Raw genomic sequence first — 27951 nt, forward strand, 5'->3', positions numbered from 1 at the left:
GTTTGATGAATACTTGTATTATTTTCTTTTAAATTCAGATATTAAAACCGCTTGTCCCCGTCCCACTCGATTTTTTATTGAAACATATGATTTTGCTCTTCAACATGTATTTATTTGTAGTGAGTTTAATGATAAACTAAAGACAAAATATCTGACACAAATGTGATCCAAAAGAAATTCAGCGAGCTCAGCGATTCTACAACATTAATACACTGGGCAAGGTAGCTTCTCCTCTACATACAAAGGGAAACCACTCCCATCTTGAGTAAAAAATAAGATTAGCTGCCCTTGATTTATTCAAAAGGTCAGAGACATTACAAATCGCTTGCCGAGGACTTAGCGACTTAGGTTTTTATCCTTCCCTTGATCAGCGAACATGTATGTTGTTCCACACTTCTTTCAGCATTGAGTCAGGTGGGAATAGGACTTTTAGCTATCTACTCGATAGTTCTGTGGTTCACTATCCGATTAACGATATTTCTAATGTTAAATCTGTGGTGCATTCTTCATGTTGTTGATGCGTGGATTTGAATCATAAAGTTTAACAAAATAAAGAGGCAATGTTTGAACATAAAGCAGATTATTTATGTGAAACAGACCAAGTCTTGCACGCCATTTTCTCAAGTTTATTCAGGGCCTGCAACGATCTTAGCTACTTAAGATTGGTCCAGACCAATTGTAGGTTTGGACTGTAGCTTACAATGATCTTAGCCTACAATCGCTTTATGCAAGTGGATGGATCCCTGGATAATGTTAATACAATGTTCCAAAGCAAAAAATGTAGTTTTAAATTTAGCTGGGCCTCATTTTACACAGCAGTCATCCAGCCACACCTACTAACATTGCACATCAGTGTCACTCACTTTAGAGGCTGCTGCTGTAACTCACCAAGGAGGCTGCCAATGTAACTCACCAAGGAGGCTGATGTAACTCACCAAGGAGGCTGATGTAACTCACCAAGTAGGCTGATGTAACTCACCAAGGAGGCTGCTGATGTAACTCACCAAGGAGGCTGATGTAACTCACCAAGGAGGCTGCTGATGTAACTCACCAAGGAGGCTTCTGATGTAACTCACCAAGGAGGCTTCTGATGTAACTCACCAAGGAGGCTGATGTAACTCACCAAGGAGGCTGATGTAACTCACCAAGTAGGCTGATGTAACTCACCAAGGAGGCTGCTGATGTAACTCACCAAGGAGGCTTCTGATGTAACTCACCAAGGAGGCTTCTGATGTAACTCACCAAGGAGGCTGATGTAACTCACCAAGGAGGCTGATGTAACTCACCAAGGAGGCTGATGTAACTCACCAAGGAGGCTGCTGCTGTAACTCACCAAAGAGGCTGATGTAACTCACCAAGGAGGCTGCTGATGTAACTCACCAAGTAAGCTGATGTAACTCACCAAGGAGGGGGATGTAACTCACCAAGTAGGCTCCTGATGTAACTCACCAAGTAGGCTCCTGATGTAACTCACCAAGGAGGGTGCTGATGTAACTCACCAAGGAGGGGGATGTAACTCACCAAGGAGGGGGATGTAACTCACCAAGGAGGCTGCTGATGTAACTCACCAAGGAGGCTGCCAATGTAACTCACCAAGTAGGCTGATGTAACTCACCAAGGAGGCTGCTGATGTAACTCACCAAGGAGGCTGATGTAACTCACCAAGGAGGCTGCTGATGTAACTCACCAAGGAGGCTTCTGATGTAACTCACCAAGGAGGCTTCTGATGTAACTCACCAAGGAGGCTGATGTAACTCACCAAGGAGGCTGATGTAACTCACCAAGTAGGCTGATGTAACTCACCAAGGAGGCTGCTGATGTAACTCACCAAGGAGGCTTCTGATGTAACTCACCAAGGAGGCTTCTGATGTAACTCACCAAGGAGGCTGATGTAACTCACCAAGGAGGCTGATGTAACTCACCAAGGAGGCTGATGTAACTCACCAAGGAGGCTGCTGCTGTAACTCACCAAAGAGGCTGATGTAACTCACCAAGGAGGCTGCTGATGTAACTCACCAAGTAAGCTGATGTAACTCACCAAGGAGGGGGATGTAACTCACCAAGTAGGCTCCTGATGTAACTCACCAAGTAGGCTCCTGATGTAACTCACCAAGGAGGGTGCTGATGTAACTCACCAAGGAGGGGGATGTAACTCACCAAGGAGGGGGATGTAACTCACCAAGGAGGCTGCTGATGTAACTCACCAAGGAGGCTGCTGCTGTAACTCACCAAGGAGGCTGCCAATGTAACTCACCAAGTAGGCTGATGTAACTCACCAAGGAGGCTGATGTAACTCACCAAGGAGGGGGATGTAACTCACCAAGGAGGCTGCTGATGTAACTCACCAAGGAGGCTGCTGCTGTAACTCACCAAGGAGGCTGCCAATGTAACTCACCAAGTAGGCTGATGTAACTCACCAAGGAGGCTGCCAATGTAACTCACCAAGGAGGGGGATGTAACTCACCAAGTAGGCTCCTGATGTAACTCACCAAGTAGGCTCCTGATGTAACTCACCAAGTAGGCTCCTGATGTAACTCACCAAGGAGGGTGCTGATGTAACTCACCAAGGAGGGGGATGTAACTCACCAAGGAGGGGGATGTAACTCACCAAGTAGGCTCCTGATGTAACTCACCAAGTAGGCTCCTGATGTAACTCACCAAGTAGGCTCCTGATGTAACTCACCAAGGAGGCTGCTGATGTAACTCACCAAGGAGGCTGCTGCTGCATCTCACCAAGGAGGCTGCTGATGTAACTCACCAAGGAGGCTGCTGATGTAACTCACCAAGGAGGCTGCCAATGTAACTCACCAAGTAAGCTGATGTAACTCACCAAGGAGGGGGATGTAACTCACCAAGTAGGCTCCTGATGTAACTCACCAAGTAGGCTCCTGATGTAACTCACCAAGGAGGGTGCTGATGTAACTCACCAAGGAGGGGGATGTAACTCACCAAGGAGGGGGATGTAACTCACCAAGTAGGCTCCTGATGTAACTCACCAAGTAGGCTCCTGATGTAACTCACCAAGTAGGCTCCTGATGTAACTCACCAAGGAGGGTGCTGATGTAACTCACCAAGGAGGGGGATGTAACTCACCAAGGAGGGGGATGTAACTCACCAAGTAGGCTCCTGATGTAACTCACCAAGTAGGCTCCTGATGTAACTCACCAAGTAGGCTCCTGATGTAACTCACCAAGGAGGCTGCTGATGTAACTCACCAAGGAGGCTGCTGCTGCATCTCACCAAGGAGGCTGCTGATGTAACTCACCAAGTAAGCTGATGTAACTCACCAAGTAAGCTGATGTAACTCACCAAGGAGGGGGATGTAACTCACCAAGGAGGGGGATGTAACTCACCAAGTAGGCTCCTGATGTAACTCACCAAGGAGGCTGCTAAGTAACTCACCAAGGAGGCTGCTGCTGCATCTCACCAAGGAGGCTGCTGATGTAACTCACCAAGGAGGGTGCTGATGTAACTCACCAAGGAGGCTGCTGCTGTTACTCATCAAGGAGGCTGCCAATGTAACTCACCAAGGAGGCTGCCAATGTAACTCAACAAGTAGGCTGATGTAACTCACCAAGGAGGGTGCTGATGTAACTCACCAATGAGGCTGCTGCTGTAACTCACCAAGTAGGCAGATGTAACTCACCAAGGAGGCTGATGTAACTCACCAATGAGGCTGCCAGTGTAACTCACCAAGTAGGCTGATGTAACTCACCAAGGAGGGTGCTGATGTAACTCACCAAGTAGGCTGATGTAACTCACCAAGGAGGGGGATGTAACTCACCAAGGAGGCTGATGTAACTCACCAAGGAGGCTGCTGATGTAACTCACCAAGGAGGCTGCTGATGTAACTCACCAAGTAGGCAGATGTAACTCACCAAGGAGGCTGATGTAACTCACCAATGAGGCTACCAATGTAACTCACCAAGTAGGCTGATGTAACTCACCAAGGAGGGTGCTGATGTAACTCACCAAGTAGGCTGATGTAACTCACCAAGTAGGCTGATGTAACTCACCAAGGAGGGGGATGTAACTCACCAAGGAGGCTGATGTAACTCACCAAGGAGGCTGCTGATGTAACTCACCAAGGAGGGTGCTGATGTAACTCACCAAGTAGGCTGATGTAACTCACCAAGTAGGCTGATGTAACTCACCAAGGAGGGGGATGTAACTCACCAAGGAGGCTGATGTAACTCACCAAGGAGGCTGATGTAACTCACCAAGGAGGCTGATGTAACTCACCAAGGAGGCTGCTGATGTAACTCACCATGGAGGCTGCTGCTGTCCCCAAAGCTGATGGTGTAGTCTCCAGGCTGCTCAGACTCAGTCAGCTTCAGAACCTCCACTGGCTCACATGACTCCCAGGAAGACCTGCACCAGAACAACAACATCAGGAACAAACACCACAAACAAACTAATTAAGGACCAACATTACCAGCCAAAACCATCACATGGATCACCTTGAACAAACACTACAAGGAACAAACACTGCATGAACAACAATCACCAGGAACAAACATCACCTGGAACAAACATCACAGAAACAAACACCACAGAAACAAACATCACCAGGAACAAACATCACAGAAACAAACATCCCTAGGAACAAACACCAACAGGAACAAACATCACAGAAACAAACATCACCTGGAACACACATCACAGCAACAAACATCACCTGGAACAAACATCACAGAAACAAACACCACAGAAACAAACATCACCAGGAACAAACATCACAGAAACAAACATCACCAGGAACAAACATCAACAGGAACAAACATCACCTGGAACAAACATCACAGAAACAAACATCCCTAGTAACAAACACCAACAGGAACAAACATCACAGAAACAAACATCACCTGGAACACACATCACAGCAACAAACATCACCTGGAACAAACATCACAGAAACAAACACCACAGAAACAAACATCACCAGGAACAAACATCACAGAAACAAACATCACCAGGAACAAACATCAACAGGAACAAACATCACCTGGAAAAAACGTCAAAGAAACAAACATCACCAGGAACAAACATCACAGGAACAAACACCAACAGAAACAACCATCACAGGAACAAACACCAACAGAAACAACCATCACAGGAACAAACATCACAGAAACAAACATCACCTGGAACAAACATCAAAGAAACAAACATCACCAGGAACAAACATCACCTGGAACAAACATCACCTGGAACAAACATCACAGAAACAAACATCAACAGAAACAACCATCAACAGAAACAAACATCACAGAAACAAACATCACAGAAACAAACATCACAGAAACAAACATCAACAGAAACAACCATCACAGGAACAACCATCACAGGAACAAACATCACCAGGAACAAACATCACCTGGAACACACATCACAGCAACAAACATCACCTGGAACAAACATCACAGAAACAAACACCACAGAAACAAACATCACCAGGAACAAACATCACAGAAACAAACATCACCAGGAACAAACATCAACAGGAAGAAACATCACCTGGAAAAAACGTCAAAGAAACAAACATCACCAGGAACAAACATCACAGGAACAAACACCAACAGAAACAACCATCACAGGAACAAACATCAACAGGAACAAACATCGCCTGGAACAAACATCAAAGAAACAAACATCACCAGGAACAAACATCACCTGGAACAAACATCACCTGGAACAAACATCACAGAAACAAACATCACAGGAACAAACATCAACAGGAACAAACATCACCTGGAACAAACATCACAGAAACAAACATCACCAGGAACAAACATCAACAGGAACAAACATCACCTGGAACAAACATCAAAGAAACAAACACAAACAGAAACAACCATCACAGGAACAAACATCGCCTGGAACAAACATCAACAGGAACAAACATCACAGACACAAACATCACCTGGAACAAACATCACCTTGAACAAACACCAACGAAAAACACCATCACAGGAACAAACATCACCTGGAACAAACATCACAGAAACAAACATCAACAGGAACAAACATCACAGACACAAACACCACCTAGAGACACATCACAGAAACAAACATCACCTGGAACACACATCACCTGGAACAAACATCACCTGGAACAAACATCACCAGGAACAAACATCAACAGGAACAAACATCACCTGGAACAAACATCAACAGGAACAAACATCACCTGGAACAAACATCAACAGGAACAAACATCACCAGGAACAAACATCACCTGGAACACACATCAAAGGAACAAACATGACATTGGACAAAATAATCAGGAACAAACATCACAAGAAACAAATGTCACCTGGAACACACATCACAGAAACAAACATCACCTTGAACACACATCACAGGATCAAACACCAACAGAAACAAACATCACCTTGAACACACATCACAGAAACAAACACCAACAGAAACAAACATCACCTTGAACACACATCACAGGATCAAACACCAACAGAAACAAACATCACCTTGAACACACATCACAGAAACAAACACCAACAGAAACAAACATCACCTGGAACACACATCACAAGAAACAAACATCACCTTGAACACACATCACAAGAAACAAACACCAACAGAAACAAACATCACCTTGAACACACATCACAGAAACAAACACCAACAGAAACAAACATCGCCTGGAACACACATCACAAGAAACAAACATCACCTGGAACAGACATCACAGAAACAAACACCAACTGAAACAAACATCACCAGAAACAAACACCACTTTGAATACAAAAAAAGAAACAAACATCACCTTGAACAAACATCACAGGAACAAACATGATACTGAACAAAATAATCAGGAACAAACATCACAGGAACAAACATCACCTGAAACAAACATCACAGGAACAAACATCACCTGGAACACACATCACAAGAAACAAACATCACCTGGAACAGACATCACAGAAACAAACACCAACTGAAACAAACATCACCAGAAACAAACACCACTTTGAATACAAAAAAAGAAACAAACATCACCTTGAACAAACATCACAGGAACAAACATGATACTGAACAAAATAATCAGGAACAAACATCACAGGAACAAACATCACCTGAAACAAACATCACAGGAACAAACATCACCTGGAACACACATCACCTGAAACAAACATCACAGGAACAAACATCACCTGAAACAAACACCAACAGAAACAAACATTACCTGGAACACACATCACAAGAAACAAACATCACCTGGAACACACATCACAGAAACAAACATCACCTTGAACACACATCACAGGATCAAACACCAACAGAAACAAACATCACCTTGAACACACATCACAGAAACAAACACCAACAGAAACAAACATCACCTGGAACACACATCACAAGAAATAAACATCACCTGGAACAGACATCACAGAAACAAACACCAACTGAAACAAACATCACCAGAAACAAACACCACTTTGAATACAAAAAAAGAAACAAACATCACCTTGAACACATATCACAGGAACAAACATGATACTGAACAAAATAATCAGGAACAAACATCACAGGAACAAACATCACCTGAAACAAACATCACAGGAACAAACATGACATTGAACAAAATATTACAGAAACAAACATCACAGAAACTAACATCACCAGGAACAAACATAACCTGGAACAAACATCACCTTGAACACATATCAAAGGAACAAACACCAACAGAAAAAACATCACAAGAAACAAACATCACCTTGAACACATATCACAGGAACAAACACCAACAGAAACAAACATCACCTTGAACACATATCACAGGAACAAACATGATACTGAACAAAATAATCAGGAACAAACATCACCTGAAAAAAAACATCACAGGAACAAACATGACATTGAACAAAATATTACAGAAACAAACATCACAGAAACTAACATCACCAGGAACAAACATAACCTGGAACAAACATCACAGGAACAAACATCACAGAAACTAGCATCACCAGGAACAAACATAACCTGGAACAAACATCACAGGAAGAAACATCACAGGAACAAACATGACATTGGACAAATAATCGGGAACAGACATCACAGAGCAAATATCATGTGGAACAAACATCACCAGAAACAAAAACCAGTAACAAACATGACCTGGAACAAACATCAAAGAAACAAACATCATATTGAACAAAATCAGAAACAAACATCACAGAACCAAACATCACCAGCAGCCAGCATCATCATTCTGATCTCAAAACACACAGCTGTAGGCATCACTATCTTACTTGTAGCTCCGGGTTAGGAGGAAAACATCATCACTCTCATCTTCAACTGGGGCCAACACAATTTGTTTTCGGGAACTCGGAACCAGCGACGTGTTGCCCCACATGGATGACGACCGCCACAGGGTAAACCACATTGTATCAGCAAACTGTAGCACAAACAGGCACATGGGGGTCAGTCAGAGGAGATGGGGTCACATGGCAGCAACGGGGTCATTACAGAGAAGTTAGGGGTCAGACGGAGGAGATGGGTTCAGACAGTGGAGTCAAAAAGTGTCTTATTCTCAATATATCCTGAAGCAATGATGCTTCCGTACGATTATCTGTTAATCAGGGGATATTCAATCTCATTATAATCTTTTATTCTGATAAACTACCTCTCTGCAATGAGATTAACTGGTGTATACAAGGCTATATCTCAGTCAAGTGATACCTTGTGTATGTCAAGATCAGCTTGAACTGGTACGAAGTCGGAGTGACAGCCAATCACAGAGTGATCTGAAAACAACGGGAAGTGGTGAATGCATATCACTGGAGTTTCATATCAATTAGAAATTGTGCAAACACACATAAACACAGCAGAAACATTTCCATCAATCACGCAAGAAAAACATTGACTGAAACTCTCAATGATTATAGAATAGGCTTTTGTGTGAATTTTTGTGTGTACCCACACCCCTATTACCCGACCCTACCCAGGTACTCGCTATTGGTGTCAAGAGATAGGTACAAAATGTCCAATTGGGAATAGTTTGACAGTAGCCCTGGCAGAATGTATTTAGATACACATATAAAACAATGTGGCCATGCATACACTGAAGTTGAATGAAGTTTCAGCTTTGTTCAAACATATACAAGTCAGAAGGAACGTGTTCATAGTCATGAAGAAATGCGAACATTAGAGACTTAAAATTGTCGTGTAACCATGTAGAGACTTAAAAGTGTCGTGTAACCATGTAGTTATATAGTGAAATTCTGTCATGAAACAATATATCACGTGACTAACCACGGGTAGTCCTGTGGGTACCCGGGTCCTACTCAGTACCCGCCAGACCCGAGTACCCGAGTTACCCGTCCCAGCCCTATATCTTACCGTCTGAGATCAGGTCATCCATGGCTGCCTCCACGATTGCGGATGGCACACGACATTCCACTGCAACACGAGGGGTGTCAGGTCAATTGCAGTATAACAGAAGAAAAGCATCCTACTTAAAACCTAAAAACAATTGTAGTTTGGTAGACATTACAGCTGTAAGTCATTGACTACCATCTCAAATGTGGCTATGGGGATTCAAGGTCAGAAAAGGTCCCTAGTATCCCATGACTGCCATACAGAGACTCAAGTGAGTTTAGGCTAGTATCGGTTGGTTACAATGTATAACTTGTAACAATGTATGACTTTGTTACATTATATGACTGTGTTACATTATATGACTGTTACAATGCATTACTTTGTTACAGTGTATGACTGAATGATTATGCCATGTTATTTAGTCTGAACGTGATCTCAATTTGGCATCTTGACAAATTATTCCCAGTGACATCAGTGAAATACTGCAATCTTCAACTCAGTGATTCATTTTTGAAAACAATGAAAACTTTGTGTCCAGCAGAACCTGATAATTTGTTGACTCTCTACACTGCAGTCACACTGAGTAAGATTGTCTGGAATATACAGTTTCAGGGTACCAGTCAGTTTACAGTTGTAAAAGGTCAGCTGTAATCTGTAAACTGACTGGTACCCATCAACATGACACTGAGTCAAGTCAACCATTCTGTATGAGAAAATAACAAGAAACATACAAGTTCACATACTGTATTATGGTTTCAAATCTGAAAGATGACAGGGGGCACGGGTGGCCCAGTTGTCTAAAAAGCCGCAATTCGCTGTGCAGAGTTGCGTCGCTTGGGCACGCCAGAAACCTATGATTGTGGGTTCGAATCCCGGTTAGCCCCGATTATGTTTCTAGGTTTGTCAGCACCATACCCGTGCTCGTTGGTTTCACTGAAGTGGTAAACGTCCGAGACCTGCATCACTTCGGGCTTTCCTCCCACAATAAGCTGACAAGCCGCAACATAACTTGAATACTGTTAAAAGCGGCGTTAAAACCAACTCACTCACTCACTCTGAAAGACGACCATGAAAGTTATTAGGAATTAAAAAAAACCTTGTTCTGCTTATTGATAAATGTGAATCGATGCCTAGTTAAGTGTATTGGGTATCGTATCATGCAAAGTTTGCCAACAATGGTGAATTGCGACATCACTAACTGATACCACTAACTGATACCACAACTTCCAAATATCACTGAAAGATCAAATTCAGAGAAGTGTACAATAAATTGGAATGCCTTCTTTTCTCACTTATGGACAGATGTACAAACCACCTCAATCTATTAACCGGGAATCCCCACAAGTAAAGTACAGTTCTGTGCTAACGGGCGGACGGACAAACCACACACATTTTTCATTGTTTCTGAGGGTGTTGGAGTCGAGGCAGGCGTGAGTGACGTATTTCTTCAGGCCGACAATGTGGTTAGCTGGAATGACCTTTGACCTGGCCAAGATGTTGACCCAGGCGTCGGCACACGTTCCATCCTCGCCTTCCTCCATACACGTGTATGTCACCATGTACATAGGGCAGGCGTGCAGGATACGGAATGCAACTGGCAGGACAGATATATACAGATTAATACCCAAGTACATATTTGTATTGTAACCGTCATATTATAGGTATAGAAATTTCAGCCTACCTTTAGAATACAGTACCACAAACTTTTCAAACACGTGATCATACCCTATGACGTAATTTGTAGTATTTTGTTGCCAGTCACACCGGCGAAACAATGCCCTGTGACGTCATGGGTCATCGAGTGTGCAGAAGCTCCTCCCAGAAAGCTATCATCTCTACACGTAATGTCATTGAATACGCCCTGCGGTGTTGAGAGTTTTGAGTATTTGTTTACTAATTATAGCCTGCGGCGGCGCATTTTAGAGCAAGCGCTAGTTTACGAAAGCACTTTTATTTTTTATATATTTTTATTTCGTTTTTCTCGTAATTCAAGTGGATAAACTGGTTATAAATGGGAACTAATATACATATATTATTTTTTCGGTTCATTAATTTTCATTATTATGCGCAAGAATGCAGTTTATTAGGGATATTATATTGGCGCTGAACACATCCAAATGTCGCCAGTGTTAGGGTAGGTTACCCTGAACTCTATCCTTAGCCCTTGGATCCCCTTTACGATCAATCACCCCTTTACGATCATTAGGGTTAGGTACTCATTTAGTGGCTATTATAGATTATATAACGGCTCCTAATATTCGTCATACAAAAACGTCGAGTAAAAAGGATAAAATGGTTTTGTGTCGAATATTTTGGCTACTGGAAACTGTCCTGGAACATTCACACTAGCCACTTTCACCTGCTACATTTTTTCAGTACTGATTCAAAAGCGAACTCACCGTTGTGTCGTCACTAGTCATGCTTATTCCTCCCTTGTTCCTCACTATTATCCCCATCATCCTTACAGTGTTCCCTACCACTTTTCTGTCACAAAAATCACCCAACGAATTATTAAACACCATATCATTCATGCGTACTCGCGAGTTCGACGTCTGACGCCTGGAGCCGTTTTCAGTTCGCGGCATATTGGCTCATTCCTCTCCACTTGGTATTGTGTACATTACGGAATGGGACGAGTGTGCCAAATGGCATCAGGATCATTCGTAAGTGTCCGTAGACTAAAGTCACGAGACACCATGCCTACCCGTAACCTTCGTAAGTGTCCGTCACCTATTCGACCCTTTTCGTTCACTTCCGTAACGTCGTAGGCATGACTAGGTAAATTTGCACTTAGTTTAACAGTGTGGACGTAGCTCAGTCAGTTAGCTCTAAGGCTAACAATCCGAAGGTCGCGGGTTCGCGTCTGACGGATTCTCACAAAAACTGGTTGCTTGTCTTGAGACATGTGACCTACGGCAGAGATCGTCCTCACGAGAAGTTGTGGTACTGTATTCTAAAGGTGCTCCGAAATTTCTTATGTGAGTGTTCCTATCATTTGATATTTACAATCTGGAATACACACATAGGTAATTTCTTTATCATGGAACATCTTCAAATAATCACAGTTTCAGACGTAAAATGCCGGGCCAAGGAAATTCCAAAAACATTTTTTCTTAAAATCCCAAACTATCAAAACCACCAGTTCACCACTGGACCTATCCATGTACCAAGTTTGGTAAACAAATATCATGCAGTTTTCAAAAACTGCTCCGGAAAAAAGCACTATGCCCAAAACCTAAGTCAAAGTTGTTGCCATGGAAACTCAAAAAATATTTTGCTTTAAAATTCCCAAATTATCTAAATGGACACTACCACCATTTCCAGCCTAATTCAAAGTTGTTGCCATGGAAACTCGAAACATTTTTTTTACAAAACTCCAAAACCATCAAAAGGTACCAGTTCACCACTAGGCCTATCTATGTACCAAGTTTGTTAAAGAAATATTCAAGATCTGCTCCAGAAACGACATCTTGCGCACGGACACACTGACTGACAGTGTCCATTCTAATACCCCCGGCAAAACGTGTTACGGGGGGCACCAAGAGTTGCCTGAACTGGAGGGCATACATACCTGAGTTGGCGTGGTGGTAATAGTCCCCTGGAGCTGTTACCTCCGTTAGGCTAACAGCTTCTGTTGGATCACACAGGCTTGATTTGTTACTGCAACAATGGACAGAGAACAATGTAGACTTATACTTCAAGATGATTAACAAGTTGTTAGTTGTGTGGAAGTGTACATCAAACGATATCAACATAAAACCTAGCAAGTTGCAAAAAGATCACTCACAAACTTAAAAAGAGTATGGAGGACATATCGAATTTTCAATCAGGATAATATGAACAATTCTGTAATGGAACGTTGTCTTCATATCATCATTGCAAAGTTTCAGCAGAAATATCTGAGAAAATGTTACGGTTGGAATATACATGAGAATGTATGGACATGGTAGTAGTGCAAAGATTAGTTGGTTGGTTGTTTAACGCCGCACTCAGCAATATTACAGCTATATGACGGCGGTCTGTAAATAATCGAGTCTGGACCAGACAATCCAGTGATTGATATCATAAGCATCGATCCATGCAATTGGGATCTCTGACCGTGCATCAACCAAGTCAGCGAGTCTGACCACCCTGATTGTTGAAATTTTGGGAAAATTCTTGAGGGTCAAAGGAATCGTGATCATTAATATCCAGGAACAACTGACCAATGCACCTGTCTGTGATTGTTGATGTAGCAAAAGTGACCTACTTAATGCCTCTGTACAGCCGCACCAGATTCCACCCCTCAAAGTGGAAGTAGGCAGGGCCCAGGGACTCGTGTGACAGTTGCCCTGACGATGGCGTCGACATCACGGTGTACCATTCCCCTTGCAACTAACAATCACAACAGGCATTCAGAACATGCACTGCACAGGACGTGGGGTGAGTCTGGAATGAGACTCGTATCACATATCATAAATGGGAATATTGTGTAATCCTTGTAATGTTCCCTTAACATCTCGATCTTCAGGACCATACCAAACTTCAAATTAACACAAATATATTTGTCAGTACTCAATCTTACTTCTGCTTATGGGTTCATACATAATTGAATCAACAGTACATGCTATATGACATCATAGCTAATGCAACATCACGTCAAAGACTCGCGAAACATGACGTCACTTGTAGCCATATTTATAAAAACGTACCAAACGTTGTATAGTTATAATACCGTATTCGACGTAATAAGCGCCCTGCTCAAATAAGCGGCCACGGCGATATTTGCTAATATAGTGGCTAGTGAACAATCCCAAACAGCACCCCTTCGGATTGATCAAGTCTTATTTATTCATGTATAATTCGCACTCGTGTGCTATATGCACCCTTAATTATGGGCAATTATATTCTGGATAAATATATCTGTCGTGTATAATACACACAGACTTTTATTTTGTATCCTTTCAGGCTGTCAGCATAAACCACGAAATTTACAAACTTTCAACTCTAGTTTTTTTTCTCCAAAATTTTATTCTAAAAAGAGCCCCCTATTTCAAATATTGAGAGCCCCTGGGCACTTATTACGTCAAATAAGGTAATACTCAGAACACAACAGTGCTTATGATTGCTTCCACATATGTGCACTGAACTCTCCCTCACCCTACACGCTGAAAAGGAAACCCTGCAACTAACTCAAGGATGTCTGTTGCTTCCATGTTCATACACATCATTTTCCCTCACCCTACACACTGCATACACATCTAACATGTGCCAGATCCTTGCATCAATTTACTCTTCATAAAGCTTTAATATCAGACAATGGCACACACCATCATCTCCAAACCCCAGGGATACCCCACTATCATCTCCCCACCCCAAGGATCGTCGACCCTCATCTCTCTACCCCAAGGATTGTCAACCCTCATCTCCCCACCCCGAGGATCGTCGGCCCTCATCTCCCCACCCCAAGGATCGTTGACCCTCATCTCCCCACCCCAAGGATCGTCGGCCCTCATCGCCCCACCCCAAGGATCGTCGACCCTCATCTCCCCACCCCAAGGATCATCGACCCTCATCTCCCCACCCCAAGGATTGTCAACCCTTATCTACCCATTCCAGGATTGTTGACCCTCATCTCCCCACCCCAAGGATCATTGACCCTCATCTCCCTACTCCCGGGATGTCTCCCCACCCCAGGATTGTCAACCCTCATCTTCCCACCACAAGGATCATTGACTCTCATCTCCCTACTCCCGGTATGTCTCCCCACCGCAAGGATCGTTAACCCTCATCTCCCAACCCCAAGGTTGGTCGACCCTCACCCCCCCCCCCCCCCACACCTGGGATCCCTAAGTACCCTCCTACCATGGTGGTGTTGATGTTCTCCTGGTGTGTGATCCCCGTCAACTGACACTCATCTGAAACACAAGATGCACAGCAATCAGTAAAACCGACCTTCGTCAGGACCTGGGTGGAGCAATGCTGGGCCCTGCACTACCGGTGGAGGGACTCACCTTCTGGGGGGCCTGTGTAGCCTGCTGTGTCCAAGTCCGCTGCTGATATGAGACACACACCTGCAATGCAAGTTTTATTCAATATAGTTTTTTGGCACTACAACTACCGCAAGTCTGTGTTAAAGTATGGGATTAGTCTGTCAAACAGACCCTGAAACAAATATATTCAATACAGCCCATGCAAGTCTATAATGTTTGGCAAGTCTAGATTACCGCAGTATCTGAAAATGAAGAAACTCTCTGGGCTCCTTTCTATGGTATTATATAACTATAATTTAACTACTGTTTTTTCTGTTCCTTTCGGAGACTAGATGTTAGTCTAGTATGGGATATATGATCGTCTTAGCGCTAAGATCGCCTCGTGGAACAGGACAAAGACTTTACAAACTGGGAACATTCAATGTCAAAACTTACATATACATCTTAATTGTCCTATTCTTCTATTCCATGCCTGCTTTCTTATAAAACTTACCTATTGTAATTGACCGTTGTACATATTAGGAAGATTGTGTTCTGAGTCAGACAACTTTATCAAGTTTAACGATTTAAACCCCAAAACAAACCAGTGGAGACAAATACCTGGGTCAACATCAATGAGATCGCCGACATCCACACATAGGTCAGAGACCTTAGCCTGGAGTTGATGGAGAAGCTCGTCGGAGATGCTGTTATGTCTAGACATAATGGCCACCTGTGTCTTTTGCTTTAGACAATGTCCATCAGTCTGGAGACTGCCGCATATGTACACAATAGCGTATTCGTAGTTGGTGTACACAACCTGGAAGGTCTCTGCAACAACAGAAGATGGATCACATGCTGCCCCATTTAAGGGAATATTATATTATTAAATGGTTAGTCCCTTAAATGTTGCAGCATGTGATCTAACATTCGAGGAGAGGAAGGGGGCACCTGTTTTTATTTGAGACAAGTTTTTTCAGTCAGCTACAAGTATATAATTTTGCGCTCTGAAAGGAAGTGACAGACAATTTCTTTTTTACTCAGAGCACACTATTTTTCAGAACTTCTGGTACATCCAAGGTATATTTAATTGTTTAGATAAAAGTGGAAAACAATTTTTATCCCTCATTTTTAGGAAAACGTTATTTTTTCGAAAAGATATATACACTACGTTCCCATATCACTGTGCTTACATTCGGCTGAAATGTGATGTGGTAACGAGCATCTATATGAAGTCAAGCAAGGAAATAAGGCAATTAATGTCACATCCATGTCAGAATGTTGAGACCTGATTGGTTCACATGTTCTTGATAAAATACTCTGTATCCTAGGATGGAATAAATCTCTGAGTGGGAGAATAAATTCCTTTACCCCGCCACAAAGAAAACAGACAGCACATGGATTTCTGAGAGGGAGAACAAAATCCCTCAAACCCAGTTACGAAGCAAAAAGCTGCACGTTAATACGATCAATGAAAGTCACAACACACAGCACCAGTGAGCCTCAGATCCATCAAACATCTGTTTTCTATCTGAATCAGTCTTGTTTTAGTTCTTGTACAATGGCAGACTGAAACATGTCAACAAGATCAATTTCTTGTAGTAGCAGTATCACAGTATGTGTGGTTTTATGCGTCTCTCATTAGGTTTTATAGCATTCGCTTCAGGCTCGTGGTATAAAACATAACACAGGACCCATAAAACCAAATAAACCAAACATACCCTCGTGATACTGCTACAAATTATAGTACAACTCAAACTCCGCACATGGATTTGTACAAACCCGTTGTCTGATATTAAAGTTATGTACATGGAAGTACATGGATGCAGCATATGCTGCCTGTGAAATATTGCCATTTGTGTGAAGCAACATGAGGGTGCCCTGATCACAGCACTCACTCACTCACTCTTGCTGGGAACCGTGGGACATGGGTGGCCCAGTTGTCTAAGGCGCTGCAATTCGCTGTGCAGAGTTGCATCCCTTGGGCACGCCTGAAACCTTTGATTGTAGGTTCGAATCCTGGTTCACTCTTATTATGTTTCTAGGTTTGTCAGCACCATACCCGTGCTCCTGGGTTTCCACGAAGTATAACTTCCGGCTTTCTGACCACATTAAGCAGTCACGCCGTGATATAACTGGAATACTGTTAAAAGCGGCGTTAAACCCAACTCACTCACTCACTCTTGCTGGGAACAAGGCCATGGTTTGATTCGGTCAACAATAGCTACCACGCTATAATATGGCCATGTATTCACAGGTAGTCTAGGCAAGCAAGGTATGGACAATGTGACGTAACTAAGTGGTACTTCTGGAGGAACGATAAATGTACACAGCAGTAATGGCCTGCAGTACTTACCATTATGTGGTAGAACAAAATATCCAGGAGATCGCTGGTCTAAGGAGACAAATCGAGAGTCAGCACACAGCTGTGAGGACTTGCTGTCATCAGAAAAACAAGATATTGTCAATGTTTTACAGTATATTCTGCATTCTGACTGGTCCGCTATCAAATCAATGTTAGACCATAATTTTTGCTGATGGCTTCACCACCATGAAAGAAAATATAGCTTTGAAAACACTCACATCCAATAGGCAATTATATGGCTACATTATTATATGGCACACAATGTTGTGGTTGGGCATGTCCATATCAAATTTGAGCAAAATACATGTTGGTACACTTCTGTGTGGGCCAGTACATGCCTCCAGGTAACAGGGGAGTATGCAGCAGGGCATGGAGTCATTCCACTGATGACATCCTTACCTTGTCAGCTTGCTAATGGGGCTAACCTCTTTGACCATGTGGATGTGGTGTCTGACCTCGAATAAGAAGGTTCCAATCCCAGAAGAGGACTCATATGTTATGTTCACCACAAAAAACCCATCACAACAACAAATCAGTAAATATTAATCCACCACAACACAGAGCTGTAAATATTAACCAACCACAACAACACAGAGCAGTAAATATTAACCCACCACAACACAGAGCTGTAAATATTAACCCAAAACAACACAAAGCTGAAATATTAATCCACCACAACACAGAGCTGTAAATATTAACCCACCACAACACAGAGCTGTAAATATTAACCCAAAACAACACAAAGCTGTAAATATTAACCCACCACAACACAGAGCTGTAAATATTAACCCACAACAACACAAAGCTGTAAATATTAACCCACTTACTTGTAGCCCCGGAAGACCAGGGTGAGGCGGTCTTCAGCGTTCAGGAAGTACTTGTGGGTCATGGATGTGTACGTTTTGTTCCCGTAGTAGTAGGTCAGAATCCTCAGTGTATTCCATTTACCCAGGAACTGAAGAGACAAGTCACATGTGTGTACAACATACAGATCAGGGCGATGTGTGAGCAACATCATGTCTGTATGAAGGACATCATGTCTGTATGTAGGACATCAATATTTGTGTAGGACATTACGGTTCTGTGTAGGACATTGTGACAGCAGGACATCGTGTTTGTATGTAGGACATCACGTCAGTATGAAGGGCATCATGTCTGTATGTAGGACATCATATTTGTGTAGGACATTACGGTTCTGTGTAGGACATTGTGACAGTAGGACATCGTGTTTGTATGTAGGACATCATGTCAGTATGAGGGACATCATGTTTGAATGTTGGACATCATGTCTGTATGTAGGACATCGTGTTTGTATGTAGGACATCATGTTTATATGTAGGACATCATATCTGTATGTAGGACATCATGTCTGTATGTAGGACATCATGTCTGTATGTAGGACATCGTGTTTGTATGTAGGGCATCATGTCTGTATGTTTTGTTTGTTTTTTAACGCTCCAAAATTCCATCTATATGATGGCTGTCTGTAAAAACTGTTTATCTTGAAATTAACACGAGCATGAATTTAATCCGAAAAATGTGAGTACTTAGTCTTTGTTCGCTTTAATGAAACTTCGCATTTATGTCTCTAAAATGACTATCAACAATAAGACTGACTCACTCCACACTTTGGATAGTGGAAATACAAACTTGAATATAACACAAACACGGTTTATTGAGCAGCAGTTGTAGCAAGTATATAACAATGTCATTCAAAGAATAGGAATTACACAATGGGCATCCGGTGATGTATCACTTCTGGGGTCAAGAATTCTACCCACTCATGTCAAACTAGGTATCATTGACCACTCCAGCGGTCCAGACAGACGCCACCAATGCAACACTTTGTCAAAGGCCAACACGACCCAACGCGCATCGATAGGCTTCATCCCACTCCTCCGATGAACAGCCTTTGTCTTGTCATCTGCCTTCAAGTATGTTGTCTCCTACTCCGGATACCTATCAGTGAACTGTTGTTGGTTCTATTATTTTATTGCCTTTGAAATTCCTAAATACCAGTCAAAAGAATAAACATATAAACTGTGTGTTGATTTTAGGAAAACACTGTAAATATTTTTACGGAAGTGCTTTACTCAGCACTAATAAGCGGTGCTATTTGCTGTTTGATAGGATTAGGGTAAGTTTGGATTAAGATAAGGATATGTATCATTCCCCTGGGGATGGGGTGGGGGGAGTCACATTTTTGGCTAGGGGTCAGCAGTCGTATTAATTTGGAGACGCAATAATTTCAAGATATACAGAAATCAAGTCTGGACAAGACAATCCAGTGATTGATATCATGAGCATCGATCCACGCAATTGGGAAACGACACCTGACCACCTGATCCCATGTTTTTAAGCAAGAAATCGTTTTTTTATGTAGGTCATAATATTTGTATGTAGGACATTGTGTTTGCATGTAGGACATCATTATGTATGTAGGCCATCGTGTCTATATGTAGGATTGGCTGTGTGTATATACATGATGTTCACACGTAGATACATTTCCCGACTTACTCGAGTGAGACTGAAGTGTGGCTGTATGGGAATGTTGGTCACCTGGCATCGGTCTGAAACAATTATATGGTCATATTACCATTCTATCACCATAAATACCCCTTTGTTTTGAGGCTGGGGATAATGATATTTTGAAAATAGCCATTAAGTCAAATTACACTGTTCTGTATGAGAGAAAGGAGTGGTACACATCGGACCTACCAATGAAAACTGACAGTCTGCAACAAAACACTGTCAAATGTCTACAAGACATAGGGAATCGGCATCAGAAAACGATCAGAACATATCTAAGAACTTAGATATCAAAAACAGCTACATCAATCTGACATCACACTGCCCAAAACATGGAAATGGCAGCAGCAAAACACACAGTCTTCAACATTCCAAACTAGGCACACACCGAACAAGAGGGAAGTTGACTGTCATGTCACGAGGATAAACACACAGCAGAGACCATATAATAGATTATTATTATATGGTCTCTGCACACAGCAAGTAAATTTACATATCACTGAGCTAATATAGAACATTCTAGATATGTATTATTATATTAGCGCTGTAGGATGTAAAGTTACTTGCTGGTTGTTGATCCTCGTGACATGGTGGTCAACTTCCTCCTTGTTCTGTGCGTGCCTAGTTTGGAATGTTGCAGTCTGTGTGTTTTAGTGCTGCCATTTCCATGTTTTGGGCAGCTTGCTGTCAGATTTGTGATGCTCTTTCTTAGCTTCTAGCTACGTTCTCATCATTTTCTGTTGCCGATTCCTTGTGTATTGTACACATATGACAGTTTGTTGTTGCAGACTGTCAGTTTTCATTGGTAGGCCTGCACTTGACACCTCTTGTTTATTGTCTCAGATAAAACTGGAAATGGGGGGTGAGGTCATCGCACCCTCTGCCTTAATACTCAGAAAAGACACCTTTAATAGCTCAAAGTTCATTTATTACAGTTTTCTGGCTCATTGTTAATTTCTTATCTCTAAACTATGAAGGGTTCATGTGTACTAGGCCACATTTTGAATATAAATCTGTGCCATTGGTAAGAGTGAGTGAGTGAGTATGGTTTTACACGCTTTTAGCAATATTCCAGCAATATCACGGCGGGGGACACCAGAAATGGGCTTCACACATTGTACCCATGTGGGAATCGAACCTAGGTCTTTGGCGTGACGAGCGAACGCTTTAACCACTAGGCTACCCAACTGCCCCCCAAAGAGCTAACAGCTAACAATTCCAAAGAGATAAGTAAAATCCTTCGGCTATAGAACAATTTCACACATTGCTGGACTATTACTGACTGCAGTGTAAAACAACCTTTTATCATAAGGGGCAGTGTGGTAGCTAGCCTAATATTTTATCACCCCAAACCAGGTTCTACAGAGTATATCTATTGGGTGAGATCAATGATATCTTCCAGGAGATATCACTGCAATGAAATTGCATCACAATGCTTTGTAGACCATTGTGACATCATTGGCAAACCATCATTTGCATAATGCTTGTCAGACCGTTCTTTCCTCAAGTTTGCGAAGAGATGACAATATAGGCGAATACAGAGGATGTGCAAAATGGAGGATGTGCAGTGATTCCAAAGTCAAGCTCATATATTTCAGCATTGGCAACAACAAACTTGTGCACAGGTATAGTGGAGCAGCACACCTTCATTGACTTTTACACAACTTTTAACCTTGATATTCTCATGCGGTTGCCTAAGCCAATTGGTATCATACAACTCGATCACTCAAACCCACAACCCAACCGACCCAACCACCCACCCATTCGTTCACTCACTCACCCACCCACCCACTCACCCACTCATTCACTCACTCATTCATTCCAGCTCACCTGGTCCGCTGTAACCGACAGACTTGAGGTATTCCGGCGGGATGGAACAAAGCTCTGGAACATCAGAGAGGAAATAATAGCATTATTGTCAACAGAACATGGTGTGTAAATTGGAAATATCCAGAACAATGTGATTGAGGAAACACAGTTTACAATTTCAACTGTATTCTTTGTATCCAACATATTGAGGATACTTTTTACCCCTTCATTTGGCTCTGTGCCCACATGGCTTCCAAATATACCTGGCTCTATGTCCTCTGTACATAACTGGCTCTACATCCGCACACACCCTCCGTACATAACTGGTTCGACATCCACACACACCCTCCGTACATAACTGGTTCTACATCCACACACACCCTCCGTACATAACTGGCTCTACATCCACACAAACCCTCCGTACATAACTGGTTCTACATCTGCACACACCCTCTGTACATAACTGGCTCTACATCCGCACACACCCTCCGTACATAACTGGTTCTACATCCACACAAACCCTCCGTACATAACTGGCTCTACATCCACACACACCCTCCGTACATAACTGGTTCTACATCCGCACACACCCTCCGTACATAACTGGTTCTACATCCACACAAACCCTCCGTACATAACTGGCTCTACATCCACACACACCCTCTGTACATAACTGGTTCTACATCCGCACACACCCTCCGTACATAACTGGCTCTACAAACACACACCCTCCGTACATAACTGGCTCTACATCCACACACACCCTCCATACATAACTGGTTCTACATCCGCACACACCCTCCGTACATAACTGGTTCTACATCCACACAAACCCTCCGTACATAACTGGCTCTACATCCACACACACCCTCTGTACATAACTGGTTCTACATCCGCACACACCCTCCGTACATAACTGGCTCTACAAACACACACCCTCCGTACATAACTGGCTCTACATCCACACACACCCTCCATACATAACTGGTTCTACATCCGCACACACCCTCCGTACATAACTGGTTCTACATCCACACAAACCCTCCGTACATAACTGGTTCTACATCCACACACACCCTCCGTACATAACTGGTTCTACATCCACACACACCCTCTGTACATAACTGGTTCTACATCCACACACACCCTCCGTACATAACTGGTTCTACATCCACACACACCCTCCATACATAACTGGTTCTACATACACACACACCCTCCGTACATAACTGGTTCTACATCCACACACACCCTCCGTACATAACTGGTTCTACATCCACACACACCCTCCGTACATAACTGGTTCTACATCCACACACACCCTCCGTACATAACTGGTTCTACATCCGCACACACCCTCCGTACATAACTGGCTCTACATCCACACACACCCTCCGTACATAACTGGTTCTACATCCACACAAACCCTCTGTACATAACTGGTTCTACATCCACACACACCCTCCGTACATAACTGGCTCTACATCCGCACACACCCTCCGTGCATAACTGGTTCTACATCCGCACACACCCTCCGTACATAACTGGCTCTACATCCACACACACCCTCCATACATAACTGGCTCTACATCCACACACACCCTCCATAGATCCACACACACCCTCTGTACATAACTGGTTCTACATCCGCACACACCCTCCGTACATAACTGGCTCTACATCCACACACACCCTCCGTACATAACTGGTTCTACATCCACACAAACCCTCTGTACATAACTGGTTCTACATCCACACACACCCTCCGTACATAACTGGCTCTACATCCGCACACACCCTCCGTGCATAACTGGTTCTACATCCGCACACACCCTCCGTACATAACTGGCTCTACATCCACACACACCCTCCGTACATAACTGGCTCTACATCCACACACACCCTCCATAGATCCACACACACCCTCTGTACATAACTGGTTCTACATCCACACACACCCTCCATAGATCCGCACACACCCTCCGTACATAACTGGCTCTACATCCACACACACCCTCCGTACATAACTGGCTCTACATCCACACAAACCCTCCGAACATAACTGGCTCTATGTCCTCTGTATCCCCAAGTCCACACATGATGTCCTCTGTACATACCTGGCTCCACACCCTCCACACATACCTGGCCATATCTCCTCTGTACATACCTGGCTCCACATGCACCATTGTCTCCAGATCCACACACGTCCTCTGCACGTAACTCTCAAGCAGCGTCATCGTGTCAGGGTCAACAATGTCCTCTCTAGCCAGTATGGAAGTGTGTGCCAGTCCATCGAGACACCATCCATCGTTGCCGACCTGCCGACACGAGTATGTCACAGCGTACTTGTAGTCGGTGTAGATTATCTTGAATGTGCCTGATGAGGAGAAACAGTCACTGAATCAACATGAACTTATCTCTGACAGAGATAGTTTTGGAAAACATGACAAATGTGGCAGAATATTTATATTTCCAGGAAATCCTTAAAAATTATTCTACAACAGATGGAAGGATCGGTTCCCACTACTCTCATAGGACTGGTTAGTGACAGGATGGTCAGGATCGTTTCCCACTACTCTCATAGGACTGGTTAGTGATAGGATGGTCAGGATCTGTTCCCACTACTCTCATAGGACTGGTTAGTGACAGGATGGTCAGGATCGGTTCCCACTACTCTCATAGGACTGGTTAGTGATAGGATGGTCAGGATCTGTTCCCACTACTCTCATATGACTGGTTAGTGACAGGATGGTCAGGATCGGTTCCCACTACTCTCATATGACTGGTTAGTGACCGGATGGTCACGATCAGTTCCCACTACTCTCATAGGACTTCAGAGTTGTGGCTGAAAATTTCTAAGCCTAACTATGATGGACTTCATTGATGGAGTTGGTCGCAAATAATTTATCATTTTTCAATCAAGTTCACAAACTTCCAACCATGATGCTGGAGTGCCTGGATCTCTCTGGTGTAGAAGGCTTCCTTCAGGTGGTGTAAAAGTCCTCCACAGCAGAATTGTTATCATCATTTGCATAATGCTTGCCGGACAGTTCTTTCTTCAAGTTTGGGAAGAGGTGGTTTCAAAGCCACAGTCATGTTTTACAGCATTGGCGACAACATGCTTGTATCATGGTGGAACAACACCTTCAGTCTTTTCACAGTTCTCTACAACATCTAGCCTTGATATTCTCTCGCAGTTGCCGAAGCAGACTAGCATGGTATTGGCCATTAATGGTCGGACCTTTCAGGAGGCAGTCCACCAGGATGATTCCTTTGGATTCCCAGAAAATCACCCTTCCAGCTGATAGAAGAGACTTTGCCTCCTTTGTCGGAAAAGACTTTAGATCTTTCCACTGCTTTGACTGTTGTTTGGTTTCTGGCTGACAGTGGTGATCCCGAGCCCAAGACTTATCCATTGTTACAAATCTCTCAACAAAATCAGCTGCGTCTGTTTCAAAACGACATGAATTCTCATGACAGAGGATGAGCCAAGAGTATTTCTTAACAGGCATCACAAGCCTTGGAACCTGGTGTGCTGAAACCTTTGTCATGCCCAGTTCATTCCTCAGAACATTCTCAACTTTCCCATGAGAGATTCCTACTATAATGGCTATGTGACATGTGGTGAGTCATCGATTATCCATAATCACATCATGTATTTTATCAACTTCCCATGGCAAGAGAGTTAACTGACTTTCAAAGTGCAGTTTCCACCCTTGCCGAACTAGGCTGGTATTATGGAGTTACATTTTGGCTGGACTAACGAGTCTATGCATAGTCCAATCAAAATCACGCAATCGGTTCGGAAACTGTCATGCAGATTTCGGTCGATTGCAGGATTTGCAAAGCATGTCCACCGCCAACTCGATGTCAACATATATATTCCAAATCTTTTCATGTTTTTAATCAAGGTACTCACATGATTTGATAAACTTCGCGATGTAAGATCCATTTTATCACAGTATAGATTTTGATTATCGATCAGATCGTCTTGACTGGGCGCCGCCATTTTGTTTGAAGCAAATGCAAGTGATACGAGAGGTGAAATCTGATTGGTCCATATGAGAGGCACAGAAGGGACATAACTCAAAATAGCCACCGGCGGCGCTGCGATCGAGCCCAGGAAGTCAAGCCTAGTTGGGCAAGGGTGGAAACTCGACTTTTAAAGTCAGTTAACGCTCTTGCCTCGGGAAGATGGTATTTTATCAACATTTTCGTTATTGGCGGCAGGTGGAGGATCATCTTCAAGGCTCCCTCTTCCCCTCTTCAGAGCTCCACTGACCACCTATTAACAGTGGCAAAGGAAGGAACACCATCCCCTAAAGGTGGCACCATCTCTGCTAGATGGATGTTGGAGTTAGCCCTTTCAGTGGGCGATACTTGATGACAGCATGGTTGCCAATTTTGTTCATTTTCATCAACAGAGAAGGACCCAGGTACCCACAGGATGTAGAACAGGATGTAGAACTCCATGGTTACACTATAAGTGACTAATGTTCGCATTTCCTTCTGACTATGCACCCATTCCTTCAGACTTTGTTTGTTTGAATAAAGATAAAACTTCAGTCACCTTCAGTGTATGCATGATCAAACCCTTTGATACTTGTATCTAAATACATTTGGCCAGGGCTACGGTCAAACTATTTCCTGTCGGACATTTTGTACCTATCTCTTGAGACCTACAGAGGGTATTCGGTAGGGTCGGGTAATAGGGGGATGGGTACCCGAGCAGTAAATTTGGACTCTTACACGGTATGGCTGTATAGGGTGACAATGGCAGACTGGAGCTCATCTTAGTCTGTCCTAGACTTGATTTCATAAAGGCTGCAGTGGAAGATTGCATGAAACAACATACACACTCACACATATACACACTCACTCACACACATACACACTCACACACATACACACTCACACACACACACACTCCACAACAGATATTCACCTTGGCCTGTCATGGTCTTGAAAACGTAGTCTCCATGTGAGTCTTTCTTGAACAATATCGTTCCAGGTTCGAGACAGGTGCTTGATCCCTGACTGGAAACACAGAGCATAATGACATTATGACAACTGTTGTACTAAAAAACATAAATATGAAATGACATCGCTAGAAAATAAACAATATCCACCAAAACAGATTCCACTGGGCGAAAAAGGCATACAGAAATAACAAATAACATAAGGGAGGTAACTCCTACTGACATTTAGCTGCAGTAGGCAGTGAAATAACATAAGGGAGATAACTACTACTGACATTTAGCCGCAGCAGGTGGTGGTATAATAACATAAGGGAGGTAATTCCTACTGACATTTAGCTGCAGTAGGCAGTTAAATAACATAAGGGAGGTAACTACTACTGACATTTAGCCGCAGCAGGCGGTGGTGAAATAACATAAGGGAGGTAACTCCTACTGACATGTAGCAGCCATAGGCGGTGGTGAAATCAAGCTCCTCACAGCGATAGCCCGTTCGCAGAGCTCTCTATACTATCGCTGACACCAGTCAAAACTCCCCACTGTGAATAGGTGGCCACAACCATGCTTGGAGTTGAACTCGCAACCGAATGACCGTTATGTTTACAAACAAGTGACGACTTTCGTGACGCCGAATACACTTATTGCTGCTAAATTACTTTCTTCGTTTGTCAAATTGAATTTCTGTTTCATCAAAACTATTGTGTCATTGATATAGTAGGAATGTAAGGGAGAAGATGGTTGATTAGTTAGTTAGTCTGCAATCTCAAACCAATCTGATTATTAAAACAACAGAGTGAATTCATCTGGAAAACATGGTCAGTCGTAAACCTTTTCAAAATGAAATATCATGGCATTCCCAAAGACATAAACAAAAGTATCAACGTTACTACATTTGGGGTTAGAGGGCAAATTTCAAGATTCTTGTAATGGCCGCGCCCACACTGGTGGCAGCGATGTTACCGAGAGTGTAACGAAGGCG

The 27951-nt window shown here is 43.0% G+C and overlaps 1 protein-coding gene across 3 annotated transcripts in view; it reads right to left on the bottom strand.

Moving 5' to 3' along the window:
* Positions 1-27951, bottom strand: part of LOC124114183 — a 209670-nt gene that overhangs the window by 61661 nt on the left and 120058 nt on the right. For all 3 annotated transcript variants that reach the window (XM_048388931.1, XM_048388932.1, XM_048388933.1), the window contains exons 29-44: positions 26942-27033; positions 24164-24373; positions 22018-22071; positions 20176-20228; positions 18486-18613; positions 17650-17732; positions 15915-16124; positions 15336-15395; positions 15187-15239; positions 13592-13716; positions 12914-13002; positions 10733-10936; positions 9364-9423; positions 8704-8768; positions 8274-8419; positions 4268-4371 (exon numbers count right to left, since the gene is read on the bottom strand). In XM_048388931.1, coding sequence (XP_048244888.1) covers positions 4268-4371; positions 8274-8419; positions 8704-8768; positions 9364-9423; positions 10733-10936; positions 12914-13002; positions 13592-13716; positions 15187-15239; positions 15336-15395; positions 15915-16124; positions 17650-17732; positions 18486-18613; positions 20176-20228; positions 22018-22071; positions 24164-24373; positions 26942-27033 — 1736 coding nt within the window. The remainder of the gene's footprint in view (positions 1-4267; positions 4372-8273; positions 8420-8703; positions 8769-9363; positions 9424-10732; positions 10937-12913; positions 13003-13591; positions 13717-15186; positions 15240-15335; positions 15396-15914; positions 16125-17649; positions 17733-18485; positions 18614-20175; positions 20229-22017; positions 22072-24163; positions 24374-26941; positions 27034-27951) is intronic.

This window comes from Haliotis rufescens, unplaced genomic scaffold, assembly GCF_023055435.1.
Source record: "Haliotis rufescens isolate VD_foot unplaced genomic scaffold, xgHalRufe1.0.p SCAF_8, whole genome shotgun sequence".
Classification (NCBI taxonomy): domain Eukaryota; kingdom Metazoa; phylum Mollusca; class Gastropoda; order Lepetellida; family Haliotidae; genus Haliotis; species Haliotis rufescens.